This window comes from Phascolarctos cinereus, unplaced genomic scaffold (genome assembly GCF_003287225.1).
Source record: "Phascolarctos cinereus isolate Bilbo 61053 unplaced genomic scaffold, phaCin_HiC Scaffold_2;HRSCAF=192, whole genome shotgun sequence".
Taxonomy (NCBI): domain Eukaryota; kingdom Metazoa; phylum Chordata; class Mammalia; order Diprotodontia; family Phascolarctidae; genus Phascolarctos; species Phascolarctos cinereus.
Window position 1 is genome coordinate 45,491,525 of NW_027555625.1, and position 13,197 is coordinate 45,504,721.

The 13,197-nt window shown below is 34.9% G+C and overlaps 1 protein-coding gene across 3 annotated transcripts in view; it reads right to left on the minus strand.

Annotated features, from left to right (window-relative positions):
- The window catches only part of AP1G1 (adaptor related protein complex 1 subunit gamma 1), a 67,133-nt gene that overhangs the window by 21,018 nt on the left and 32,918 nt on the right, over nucleotides 1–13,197 (minus strand). For all 3 annotated transcript variants that reach the window (XM_020963548.2, XM_078149367.1, XM_078149366.1), the window contains 7 exons: nucleotides 11,252–11,348; nucleotides 9,244–9,320; nucleotides 3,533–3,628; nucleotides 2,588–2,668; nucleotides 2,338–2,436; nucleotides 922–977; nucleotides 151–264 (listed from right to left, as the gene is read on the minus strand). In XM_020963548.2, coding sequence (XP_020819207.2) covers nucleotides 151–264; nucleotides 922–977; nucleotides 2,338–2,436; nucleotides 2,588–2,668; nucleotides 3,533–3,628; nucleotides 9,244–9,320; nucleotides 11,252–11,348 — 620 coding nt within the window. The remainder of the gene's footprint in view (nucleotides 1–150; nucleotides 265–921; nucleotides 978–2,337; nucleotides 2,437–2,587; nucleotides 2,669–3,532; nucleotides 3,629–9,243; nucleotides 9,321–11,251; nucleotides 11,349–13,197) is intronic.

Below are 13,197 nucleotides of genomic sequence, written 5' to 3' on the forward strand. Positions count from 1 at the left end.
GATGTCTGAAATAATTTCCTCCAAAGCATTACATAAAATACCATGCATCACCCATCCACCTCCCTCCAAGCCCTACTACATAATAATACTCACTGTATATTTGTATAATTTAGCCCAGAAACAAATGAAAAAAGTTTTTCCATTCATTACCGTTTAATTGAAACATCGAGATCCTTCAGGCAGTCCACAATGGTGCTTCTATGCCTCTGTACTGCATTATGATCTGTCTGCACCGTCTTCAACAATGATGTCAGAGCTACATACCTAAGAACAGACAAAACAAATCAGAGAAAGTGCTTTACAATCCAAGATGGGGCTGGTTTTTCTCTGTCCGCGTCATGGCACTGATCTGACTAGTGATGCTATCAAAATAAGGGATATTTTACAGATTGCTAGAAAACTTAGGAAAGAGTGATTGGCCAAAATTAACACCTGAGATCAAGATATTATTCTACTGTGCAATAAAGACAGCTAACAGAAGCCTGATTATGACTTATTTACCTTGGGTTTATATTCATGATTCAGTTCTTTAAAACCTCTAGGAGTGATAACTCAATTCTCTCAAATTCTACTAAATGGTAAATCGTGGTTCATGTGAAACAGATTTCAGCTAGCCTTTCTACAAGGCCTTAATCCCAGAAAATAAGATTCAAATGGAACTTAAGTGTCAGGTCATAAACTACAGCCAAATACACGAGGAAAAGAAATAAAAACAAAAGCAATATTGACTCACCAACTTTTTAAAAGCACAGATCAACAAGATCACTTCTTAAATCTGCTTCCTGGAGGTTATTTCCTATTATAATCAGTACTACAAATGTGTGGTAAAACTTAAATGTTCCTGATATCTTAAAAGATAGAATAAAAGGATCAAAACAAAATCATGAAGTATGAGTCCAATACCTGAGAAATTTGACTTACCTAATATTTTTGTCATTGTTCAATAAGAAACGACCCAGGATATTTATGGCTAATACCTGGAAAGAAACAGGTACAGCTTGAAGATCGGAGAAAATGAAGTATTTCACAATACTGCTTTGAGACCCTTAGAGATCCTAGCATTTCTAAACTGCTACTGCTAGCATTAAAAGTCCAAAGGGAACACCATATAAAAATCAATGTTATTAAATTCCATTTCATACATATATGCATAAATACATATACACATGGGTGAAGGACTGGATTCCTTATAAATTGTAAGGCTCTCCAGATGTTTCTGTTTACAGATGACCCTGTTACACTGGACCCCAAAACAAAAAGTCCTGTTCCCTCCAAAGTGAAATCTAGTTATCAGGAGAGCAGCCTACCTACCCACAGAACAAAAATAAAAGTAGATTAAGAATAACTACTGGCCAAAACAACATGCAGTTGCACAGACAACCTGCTAAGTTGGTCCATTAGTGTATCTATCTTGTATAGACATTATCCACAGACATTAAGTTGGGTCCAAAATTAAAAATTACGAGGGGCTGAATTGCCCTTGGGATACTGCATAATGCTTTACATGACCCCAAGTTTCAATCTGAAACAAAGGACCAGCTTTTTAACAACAATATTCTTCCAGTGATGCTACAAATCATGGAATACCACAGTGTCTGAGAAATTCATGTTAAGGGTCACCCAAAAGGTATGATGAGTATAAGCAAGCTACGATGCACAATTACCAAAGAACTACACATAAGAAGAGATATAAAGGATGCCAGAGGATATTAACTGGAAAACAGAAGATAACCAACGAACAGTCTATGTGTTCCATAATGGCATTTACACAACGTCAAGCAATCTAGAGGAAGATTCCTCAGCACATGAAATGGACCCTGTGGAGTGTCTATTGAAGGACGTGGAGAAGAGTTGTACAGAAGAGGGCATAGATTGCAAAAAGTATCCACACACCAATGAGATCACAGATCCATATGAGAACGTGTATACACGTGTGTGTGTTTGAGAAACAGCAACTGCAAACACTAACACTCTAAAAACTTCAGTAATATTGTTAAAAAATATTTTTTTAAGAGCTAATAGAATTTAGATTCACATTTCAGTTATCACATAGCTACTCCTAGAAAGAACTCTAAATGTTTTCCTGACAACGTATAGCCCTAAATCTTATTTTGCCCAATATTTTCAATAATACCATATTAAATTCAGTTGTAAGTCTTCAATGGGGGAAATGACACGTCAGGTATCAGTAATGTAGATCCTCTATAATGGAAAGACCCATACCTTATGTCAATTTTCCAGCATTACTTTGGTCATTAACAGCTCCAAAGACACTAATGACTACGTAGTTCATTCTAAACTAGAAGCCTTGCTGAAAACAAGATAAAAAAAACATACTCTTAGTCCACTCTCTGACTTGATGTCCATAATAGTCAAAACCGTTTCATAGAGAATAGCGTTTCCTACATTTTTACTAGTCTCCGTATTGGTGGCAACCTGAAAAAGACAAAAAGAAAAACATATGATCTGAAGAAACGATGCCCATTACCGTATCTGGAGGCATTCAGTTTGAGACTGCCCAAAGCCTACTAAGTATCAATACCACAATCTCCCAAACGGACAAGAAGGTTGAAGGGTTTCCACTCACCTGTGCCAATATATCATTCATTGCTTCACTTGAGTCATCATCATTTCGCCCTAGAATTCTTAGTAACCGCAGGATTCGCACCTGGTGTAAGTACAAAGAATGCCAACGTATTATGCCAAAAAAGTGTTTATCCTGGAACTCCATCATAGTGCAAATTTCAACAAGAACATTGAAAAAAGGAGATACAAAGTGTCACATCTTTAAGAAGGCTTAAAAATAATCTTTACAAATGGCATGCATGCTTCTTCTCACAATGGAAACTCATCTCGGATCAGCTAGGTGGCACAGTGGATAGAGCACCAGCCCTGAAGTCAGGAGGACCTGAGTTCAAATCCGGCCTCAGACACATAACACTCACTAGCTGTGTGACTCTGGGCAAGTCACGTAACCCCAATTGCCTCACTAAAAAAAAAATAAGTAAATATTTAGAAAACCTCATCTATTTCTCTACCTCAGCTTAGGATAAAGAGAGCACACACTCCTAGCAGCTCATAACTGCTACCAAAACAGCCAATGTCCTAACCTCTGTCTATGGTGACTAAAAGCCATCATTACAACTACTGAGTCATCTCTTTTATTCGTTGTAGTAGCTGAACACTACATTCAAGTTAATTCACTTAGCAATGCCATCTTAGTGACCATTTACCAATTTAAGAAATACTTCAATATCTGAATCAGTTAATAGTCAAATTGTCACTCTTTAAAAACATGGCACAAAAAAAAATAAAAATAAAAACATGGCACAAGATAAAAGCTTGCTTCATGCCTGTGTTTTAAAGTTTACCAAGTGCTGTCCTTACAACAATCCTGTGAGGTAGGTATCACCATTTTACAGAAAAGCAAACTAAGGCTTAAAGTGGCTAAGCTCAATCTGCCAGGAAAAAAATAAAATATTAAAGAGCTATTGCTTAATTGTCTACATTTGAAGAACATTTTTATCCTCACCTGTAAGAAAGGGTCACTGATCCCAGACACGTCATGCTCTGGTGAATATCCAGACATGATAAGGTTCTTTAGAATACGAACTAACTGTGGTACAAGCTGCAGAAAATAAAGACATCAAAAAATGATCACCACACCAAAGAAGGTCTTTTAGAAAAAGTAGATTTACTGCCTTAGGAGAGGATGCATGAGTGAGTCTAAGCAGATTTCTCTACCAATTCAGCAAACTGGAATGACAGTAACAATAATACATACTATTAAGTGAGGAGTAATTGGATATGGGTAATTATTAAATGAACAAGCATTGGCTTACTTTTAGCAAAGGTATGTCATTTTAATAAGACCTAACTCACACTGTGTGACCCTAGGCAAGTCACTTAACCCCAATTGCCTAAAAACAAACAAACAAACAAACAAACAAAAGACCTAACTCACCTTTCTTCATCTTGTGCATCAACAATTTGAGATACAATACTACTAGAAATACCATAGTCACATACTAGGTCACAAGTAAGGAAACCTTACTAGTTATGTTCAAATGCTTGCCACTGGAGGTCATGATATTTATAATAAATGTATTAGATTACTATGCTAGGCAATTATCTCAAATAAACATCAAGATAACAGGTATGACATTTCCCCACTCATATTACTGACAGCTTTGTTATTGTTAAAAATCCTCTGAAGGAAGATTCATAATAGCACAAGGTATGCATTCCCACCAAAATGGAATTTTTAAAACTGCAATTAACCTGGCCAGATCTCTATGGAAACAAAAAACAACAGAGAGAAGCATTCTCAAAATTATCCTTCAAAATCCAGTAATTTATCTCAAAGATGCACAGAACCATCAATAAGAAAATACTCTGTAACTACTGTATAATTTTAAACACTTGATATAATGTCCTATGCTATTACTTAGCTGCCATATCTTGGCACATGTATGACACATCTCCAATGAGACTATAAGCTCTTTGCAGGAAGAAATCCTGTCTAATAATACTGCCAAATAGCAGGCATTTTTACATCTCTGAATTCTACACGGGAATCAAACAACCAAGAAAAGCTTCCCAATTTCTGCCTCATCTTCAATAATCTACACAGACTGAAAAACCTACTTCTCCTCAAGTTGCTGGGTCTAGTTCCTTATTTCTTTTTTTATTTCACTGTGTGGTTTTCTACGCTCTGATATGTTAGTGAATTATCCCACTAGTTCATATATAGGCTACACCTCTAAAATGAAATCTATTTTAAAGAAAAAAAAATATATATGTACTGGCATATACGTTTTAAAATGTAATTTTTAGCGGAATCTCTAGACCTCTCTAAGGAAAACACCCTGTCACCTACCAAGAACTAATTCTGTCTCATTATTTCCCATGCTCATTCCTCTCAGTTGTTTTTTCTTGCTTTATTGTCATGGCTAAGTATTTCTAGAACAGTTTCAAATAACAGGGATGATAATATTTACAACTCTGCTTTACCTCTGATCATACTTGAAAGGACTCTAGAATTTAAAAACATTACATACAATGCTGGCTCTTCATTTTAAATAAATACTATTTACCACAAAAACCGTTTGTGATGACGATGAAGAATCACTGGTATCATAAAGTCCAATCCCTACTCTATATTATCTACCATGTTAAGGACAGGACAATTTATTCTTATTTATGCTTTTTAATGTTTTTAAAGAAAATGAGTATTGTAAGCCTTTTCTGCATTTAGTGATGTAAATGTGATTTTTATTTTTATATTAATATGGCCTGATAGTTATAATATTCTTAACAGTTAATGAATTCTGAATGCTTGATATAAAAACAACATTGTTATAATATACAATTTTTTCAGTATGTTGATATAATTTATTAATATCTGATTGAACATTTCTGCACTGATATCTATTAGGGATATTAGTTTATAGTTTTCTTTCTTTGATTTGTCTCACCTTGATTTAGGCATTAAGGCCATATTCGTATTGTAAGAGGAATCTGATAGGATACCTTTTTTTTCCTATTTTTGAAAACTTTTTATAATAGTGAAATTCATTCTTTAAATATCTGACAGAATTTACTTGTAAATATACGTAGTCTTGGGTTTGGGGGGGGTTCATTTACTGCTTAATTTTTTTTGACTTTGGATTGTTTAAATTCTCTATTTTTATATTATCAATCTGTTTATTTTATAATTTTATACATATTCATATATTTCATATATCAGTTTTATTGGCACAAAAATGGACAAAATAGTTATGAATTTTTTTCTATTTTTGACACTGGCAAATTGGTTTTCATCTCTCAAAAAAAAATCAAATTAGTGGCTAATTAATTTGTTAGAAAAACTAGTTTTATTTATCAATTCTTTCCACTTTATTAATATGGGGTTTTGTAATTTGTGTTTTGTCTAGTTCTTTTAGTGGCACGTTCAATTAACTTATTTATTCTTTCTGTCTTTTACTCAAAGTGTTGTAAGAAATAAATTCCCTCCTAAAAACGGGCCTTGGATGCAACCTGATCTGCTGTTTCTATGATCTGCTCTACCAATTCTTTAAGATTAACTTATTTCATCTCCATTTAAATTTGGATCTTTTTTTAAAAAGCCCTTTATTGATACTCTCTCTTGTGTTATCATAGGGAAAATATATGTTTAATATTTCTGCTTTTCTGCATTTGTTAACGAGTGTATTATGCCCTATTAAATGGTCGGCTTTTAGAAAGGTACCATTTACACTGAGAAACATGATAACATTGTTTCAAAAAACAAAAAATAAAAAAACAACTGAAACAACTGATCAATGCAATGACCAACCACAATCCCAGTGAGCCAACAGTGAAGCATGCTTCTCACCTCTTCATAGAGAAGTGACAGACTAGAGGTGTAGGATGACATATACATTTTCAGACACGGCCAACATACGCATCTGTTTTGCTTGACTATAGTTTTTTATTATAATGGAAGGCTTTTTTTTTATTTGAGGAGATAAGAATTGGGAAGTGAGAGGGTATATGTGATAGCAATGCCATAAAATAATAAAAAGAAAAGAAAGAAAATGTCAGCGGAGCATTTTATTTAATGCACATAAGAAAAAAGCAGGAAGTTTACAGGGAGATAGAGACAAGCAGAACCAGCTTTGGAACTAATGTGTTGCACTTATAATCTACTTTTAAAATAAATAAGTTACACATAAGAAATTTGTTATTTCATATACAATCTCTTTTCCATTCCTTATATATGGAAATGTTCATGTTTGTTGGTATTTATCAAGTTCAGAATAACAAAAAATAAATACCCTAAAAATAATGCAATAATAGGTCACATCTGGATTTTATACAAGCCAGATATTTTGGAGGGGAGGGGAAGATGGGACATGGCTTATATTAAGGCCAATGAGGCAATTAATTTAAGGAAATTAAAGCCATTTCTACACTAGGCAAATATTACAGTTTACCAAAATCACTTGAAATTTAGCCAAGATCCTCTATCTAAATAGGTGTCATACCACATGGTTTTCAAGCATTTTTTAAATCTCTTAATGAAAAATTCAGTTTTGCTACAATATATGGAGGACCAAATAAGCAACTCTAAGAGCCAAAGTGATTTATAATTTATGACATGGCCCAGCCAAACTGAAATGAATTGCAACCAAGTTTTTTTAAGTGACTCAGACAATGAGAACTCTTATTTAATTCCAATCCTTTTTCTTCATCATATAGATTCTGCTTCTTTTTCCACTCCAAAAGAGATGAAAAGAGAAGTAGGATTTATATGGGAAGTCAAGCTGTTCGGAAGGCATGCAATTCAAATATTTACTCTTAAATATGAAGTCCAGTGATGTGGACAATATTCAGGAATGACTCATGATCTAATTTACAGTTTAAAGGTTAAAACTAATTTAAGCCTATCCTTTTAACTTCAAGGATAAGCTGCAAATTCAAAATAGAATCCGTATTGAATCTGCCTGCTTGCTGAGAGCAGATTTACATTGGCCATAAAGCGCAAGAATTTCAAACAGCTTCTTTAAAATGAAAAAGCATTCACACTGCACAGAAAACTTCTTGTATGTTCCAAAATGGCCTGTTTTTCCTCCTGTACACATTCCAAGGCAATGAAGTAACTCTGGCTCAACTCAGAGAAGTCTTTTCCCCTTAAGCTTCTACAAAGCAAAGATGGTCTCAATTACTATCAAAAGGCCAGCACATCACAGGTGACTAAGTACTAAGCATTCAAGCTCTTGGAACCTGCTTTATTTAAACACAAAGCAAGTCACTAAAACCAAATGACAGGACAAACAAAATAGGACGACAGTGGGAAAGGCAGCAGCCAAGAAGATCAGTTAATGCCTACGTATTCCCCCTCCAACATACTGCTCACTCCCCCCCCCACTCAAACACTGTTAGCAAAATTCAGATGAAGTGAAAAAGGCTCATACAAGTTTCAATGTAATTGCTCAGAATTACCAGGAGCTTCTCTAGGAAGCTGTCCATATCCCCCTCCAAGAGGACTCCATCCTCCTGGCTTCTTTACCTACTCCAAAAGCAAGTAAATTTATGTCCAAGGAAATCTAGGGTCAACGTGACCAAAGTCACTGGGAAACCACTCAAGATTTCTCCAGAAGGAGAAGAAAAAATGGCAGAGAAATACACTCCCAATTCAGAACAGGCGACAACTGAAATCCAAGGCTGATCATGAAGTGTAAATGACAAAACCAAAAAAAACAAGACTACAAGGAGTTAGCCCAAAAAGATAATAAGACTAAAATCATTCTTGTAATGAATCACAAGCAGAGCTGCAGCATTAGTGTGTTACAATTAATCATGGCCGCATTTGTGAATGGATACACAAAAGCTTCTAAGAACCTAATGCCAGCATGCACCATCTAAAAGAGGGTTAATTCTTACCTTTTCATTCTAACATACAGCAGGATTCCAAACAGAAAACAGGAACAAAACACATAAAGCAAGCATTAGGGACAAATACGGTCTCATACTATTTTACAATAATTTAATCAAGACATACACACCTAGAAGAAAAAAATACAGCCAAAAAGAGACTGTCAAAACCCCACCAGCTCCAATGTACGCAGGTGCCAATACTCTTATCAAATATTAAATAGACAAAAAGGCTTCTTTTCCACTCTCTCTCAGTATCCCTTACAGCCTAATTTCAATTGAACTGAACCATAGCCGGCAGAAATGTTTTAAACCTACTATTCCATTAGAAAGGGAGGAAGAAAAATAACTACAGCCCTACGTGAGGAGTCACTTGCCTAGAACAAACAGTGAGGAGGCAATGGAAAAGAAAAAAAGAGGCACAGAAAAAGTTGGAGAAAAGACTTCAGTTTGAGATTTGGGGTGCAAAAATTTATGAAAAAAGAAACCAACGGCCACAAATTACCTGATTACTATTTACTTCAACAGTACCAAAAAAAAAAAAAAAGAAATAGACATAGAACAGAGATTACTGTCTGCCAAAAGTCAGGCTTTTAAAAAAACCTCCCTTTTAACATGAAAAAGGCAAAGGATAAACATTATCAGTTTTCAAGTCTATATATCCTGGTTTCTGATCCAACTGCAAAATAAGGGCTGGCTAACACCTCCACTAAAATTCAGCTCCTAAACTTTCTTCCCTTCAGCAACAAGTCTGAAGATCAGGAAATTCATGTACTGCGCAGAAAAAAAGGGGGTTTGGATAGAGACATACTGATTTGAACCTACCTTTCGGAAATGTGCTAGCATGTCTGGGCTTCTTTCACACATTTCTGTGAGTAGGACGACAGATGTGTGAAGGACACCTGAACAGAAAAAAATATATATGGGCAGGTATAAATTAGGTTATATCAGTCTCATCAACTTAATGACAACTTGACTAAATTTCTCAAGAACATGAGCTATACTTTCTATTTCTTTTGTATATTTCCAACTCCACAGCCCTTAGAGTATGATGCAGTGTTGACTGCCCCCTCAACTACTTAATTTTTTTTCATCTTTGCCAACTGAGAGGCATGAGGTGGAATTTTAGAGTTGTTTTTAACTTGCATGTATCTAATTATTAGTGATTTAGAGCCTTTTTTCTTGTTTGTTGATAGCCTGGCTCTCTGCCTTTGAAAATACCCCGTTCTTATCCTTGGACCATTTACCTACTGGGAAATAGTTCTTGTTCCTATCTGAATCAATTCCTTCTATGCCTTGGATATGAAATCTTTATTGGAGAAATTTGCTGCAAACATTTTTCCCAGATAACCATCTCACTTCTAACTTTACCTGTGTTGGTTTTGTTTGTGCAAAATCTTTTCAGTATTAAGTAATCAAAACTGTTCTTTTTATCCAAGATCCTTTCTATCCTTTGTTTGGTCTTGAACACTTCCCCAGGCCATACTGAAAAAGGTAAGATCTTTCTTGCTTTTCTAACTTGTTTATGATGTGACTATATCTAAATCATGCTCCATGTGGTATATGGTATGAGCTGTTGGTTTATACCTAATTTCTTCCAGACTTCCAATTTTCCAGTAGGTGGAGTGTTAGAGTTTATCAAACATTATACAACTGTGTTTATTTGCATCTGTATGTTGTACACCTAATCTATTTCACAGAGGGATCTTTCTATTTTTCACCTAGTACCAAAGGGCTTTGAACATTACTGCTTTGCAGTACAGTTTGAGATCTGGTGCTGCTACTACCACTTTTTTTTATTATTTCTCTGAAAATTCTTGACCTTTTGTTCCTCCAGATGAATTTGGTCATTATTTTTTTCAAGTTTTATAAAGTAATCCTTTGAAAGTTTGATGGGTAGTGCTGTCATTTTTATTATGTTGGATTAATAAATATTTATTGACTGTTAAAGATACCATGACATTTTTTCTTATACCACTAGTATTGATATAAACTGTATAATTACTGCCAAAATAGAAACTTTGTTTAAGCCTTTCCACGTCTCAAGTAGCTGTAAAAGAATAGCTATAAAGATAAATTCACAACAGATACAAAATAGACATCATCTACCTCATATATGGTAATAAACGGTTAGCTAAACTATCTGTTGATCTTAGAAACTGAAATGATTTTAAATTTTCAGGTGAAGCCTATAGCAAAACTTCATTATAGCCTGTAAATACTTAGATGGCAGGAAAGATATACTTGTTTGGAAATTCTAGGGAGAAGTGGGAGGGGGAGAGAGGAGCATTCTTTGTAGAAAATAGAATAAATTCATAAAGCAATTTAGTGATTCAAACAGGAACTTTCTAACTCAGTATTTCTTCTGACTATAAAAGAAGAAATCATAAATACTTGAATAACTAAAAATCCCATCTGATTCTTCTGAAATTTCTTACCTGTTATAAGGACGCTAAAACAATTATCATAAATCCTACACCTGACAAAATTGAGAAATGAACTTCTGTTAGGAAATGGGCTTGTAACCACAGGCTTCCAGGAAGGTACAATGATCAACCACGGGAAAATGTACTAAACTGCACCTTAGTGATAATGTGTTGGCCTTACAGGAATATTTGCCTTTTTATTTTTTTAGGACTACTGAGAAGACTATTCTTGAATCAAAGGGATCAATCACTGATAACAAGCCTCCATGCACTGCAACAGCTGGTTCTGGGGCCTTAATGGCACCCTTCAAGACACACTAGCCCAATAACAACTTATTTCACCTTTGCATAGGAAACCCTGGGACTCCAACCCCAAACACCTTGTAAAAGCTCTCGGGAGACATTACCATGATTCTTTTCATTCAGTAAGTTTTTTGTGGCTGGCAAAAACATCTCCATAAGTTCCGGTACCTTCCTGATGACATGTACAGCACAAAGTGCTGCCTATAAACAAATAAAGTGACAGAAAATTAGCTCCTTTCCCTTAGTCAAAATTACTACCTTTAAGAAAGGTAATTAGTAACTGCCTCTAACATATGAATGCACCGGGAAGTACTTGAGAGTAAAAAACAAACAAACAAAAAAAAGCCCACCTTGCCCATAAATTAATCCCTAATTCCCCTAACCCTACGTTCATGAAGCTGTCTCCCAAAACAAAGCTTTTTGGGGCTGAACTGCATAATTAATTAATAAATCATGCTAAGCAAATTATCCAGTGATTTTTTAAAGCAGTTTCTTTGGTACTATAGTTTCTTACACTCACACCTTTGGGAAGTGGGAGCAAAGGATACTAGGTATCCTCTAAATCTTGGTTTTTTTAAGTGTATAAAATTTCTCATTATCCCTCACTCACCAAATGCCCCATTATTTATGTTTCCTCTATACCCCAGTATCACAAATCTATCACCCTCCTAGGTGGTGGGACATTCCTAAAAGTCAAAGGAATGAAAATAAAATCAGATGGTGACTGTTTTTTTGAAAGGACTAATGGCTTTAAAAGGAATCATCTGGCACGAGATCTTCTTCATATCGAGACTGATTTTGTCAGGTACCTGATAATATACATAAAATGAAGTGAGGAGCACAAAGGCATCTACAGTGGCAAATGATGCTGTTAAGAGATTTAAAAAAGATTAGAAAGGTTAAAATTTGAGTCCGGGGTAGGGAGCCTGCAGCCTCGAGGACACCTCTAACACCAAATGTTAAACTACACTGGGAAGAGATAATGAATAAAGACTTGCTAGAATTCTACCATTACACTGGAAAGGTTTTTTTAACTTAACAATGACCTTCCTACAAAAAGTAGGCAAACAATCTATAGAACAAAGGGTTGCTGATGGTCAAGTCTTCAGTGCCATTTTCAACTCTACTCTTAATAGTGTATTTAAGAGCAAAAGGAATTTTACCCTTTCTAGGCTCCAATTACAGTTGCAATAAAATGGGAATAGAGCTAACAAGATAATATATTTGCTAGCTATGTGACCCTGGGCAAGTTACTTAACTCCAATTGCCTCCAAAAAAAAAAAAGAGATAATATATTTGCTTATTAGATTTCAGGTAGTGTAACCCAAAATTGGAAACTAAAGGGGTGCCTTCTTACTAGGGAACGGCTAAACAAATTATAGTACATCAATGTAATAGAATTATGACCTAAGAAATTATAAAACAAGACAGAAGCAGAGGAAACTGGGAATATCTCTATAAAATGATGCAGAGCAAAATAAGCAGAACTAGGAAAACAGTTTATACAAAGATAACAGAATAACTCTGAGAGACTTTATAATTCTAAACAACTCAGTGATAAACCTCAAGTAAAAAAAAAAAAAGATGAAATGCACCATTCACCTCCTGACAGGCAACAAACTTAAAATGTAGAAAGAGACATACATATTTGGACACGGCCAATCTGGATATTTGTTTTATTGGAATCAGTCTTATGAAATGGGCTTATAACCACAGGCCTCTAGGTATAAAGGCCTCTATGCAACTTTCTACTGAGAGATTTATTTCTCAGGTCTGGTTTTTATCATTTATTCAATTGGAGGGAAATTAATACAGTGGAAGGGACATAGTAAGCATTTTTTAAAAGATTTATGTTATAATATGCCGCATTTATTTCAACATAATTAACTGTTGCACAATAGCACTGGCTCTGAATTAAAACTCAGGTACCAAACCACACAATCAAAAAGGAATGATAAAAGAAAAACACTATATCACTCAGCTACTAAAAAAAGTTTTTCAATGCACTACTTTAATGGGATAGCACTGCTGGTGATATTAATATTAATAT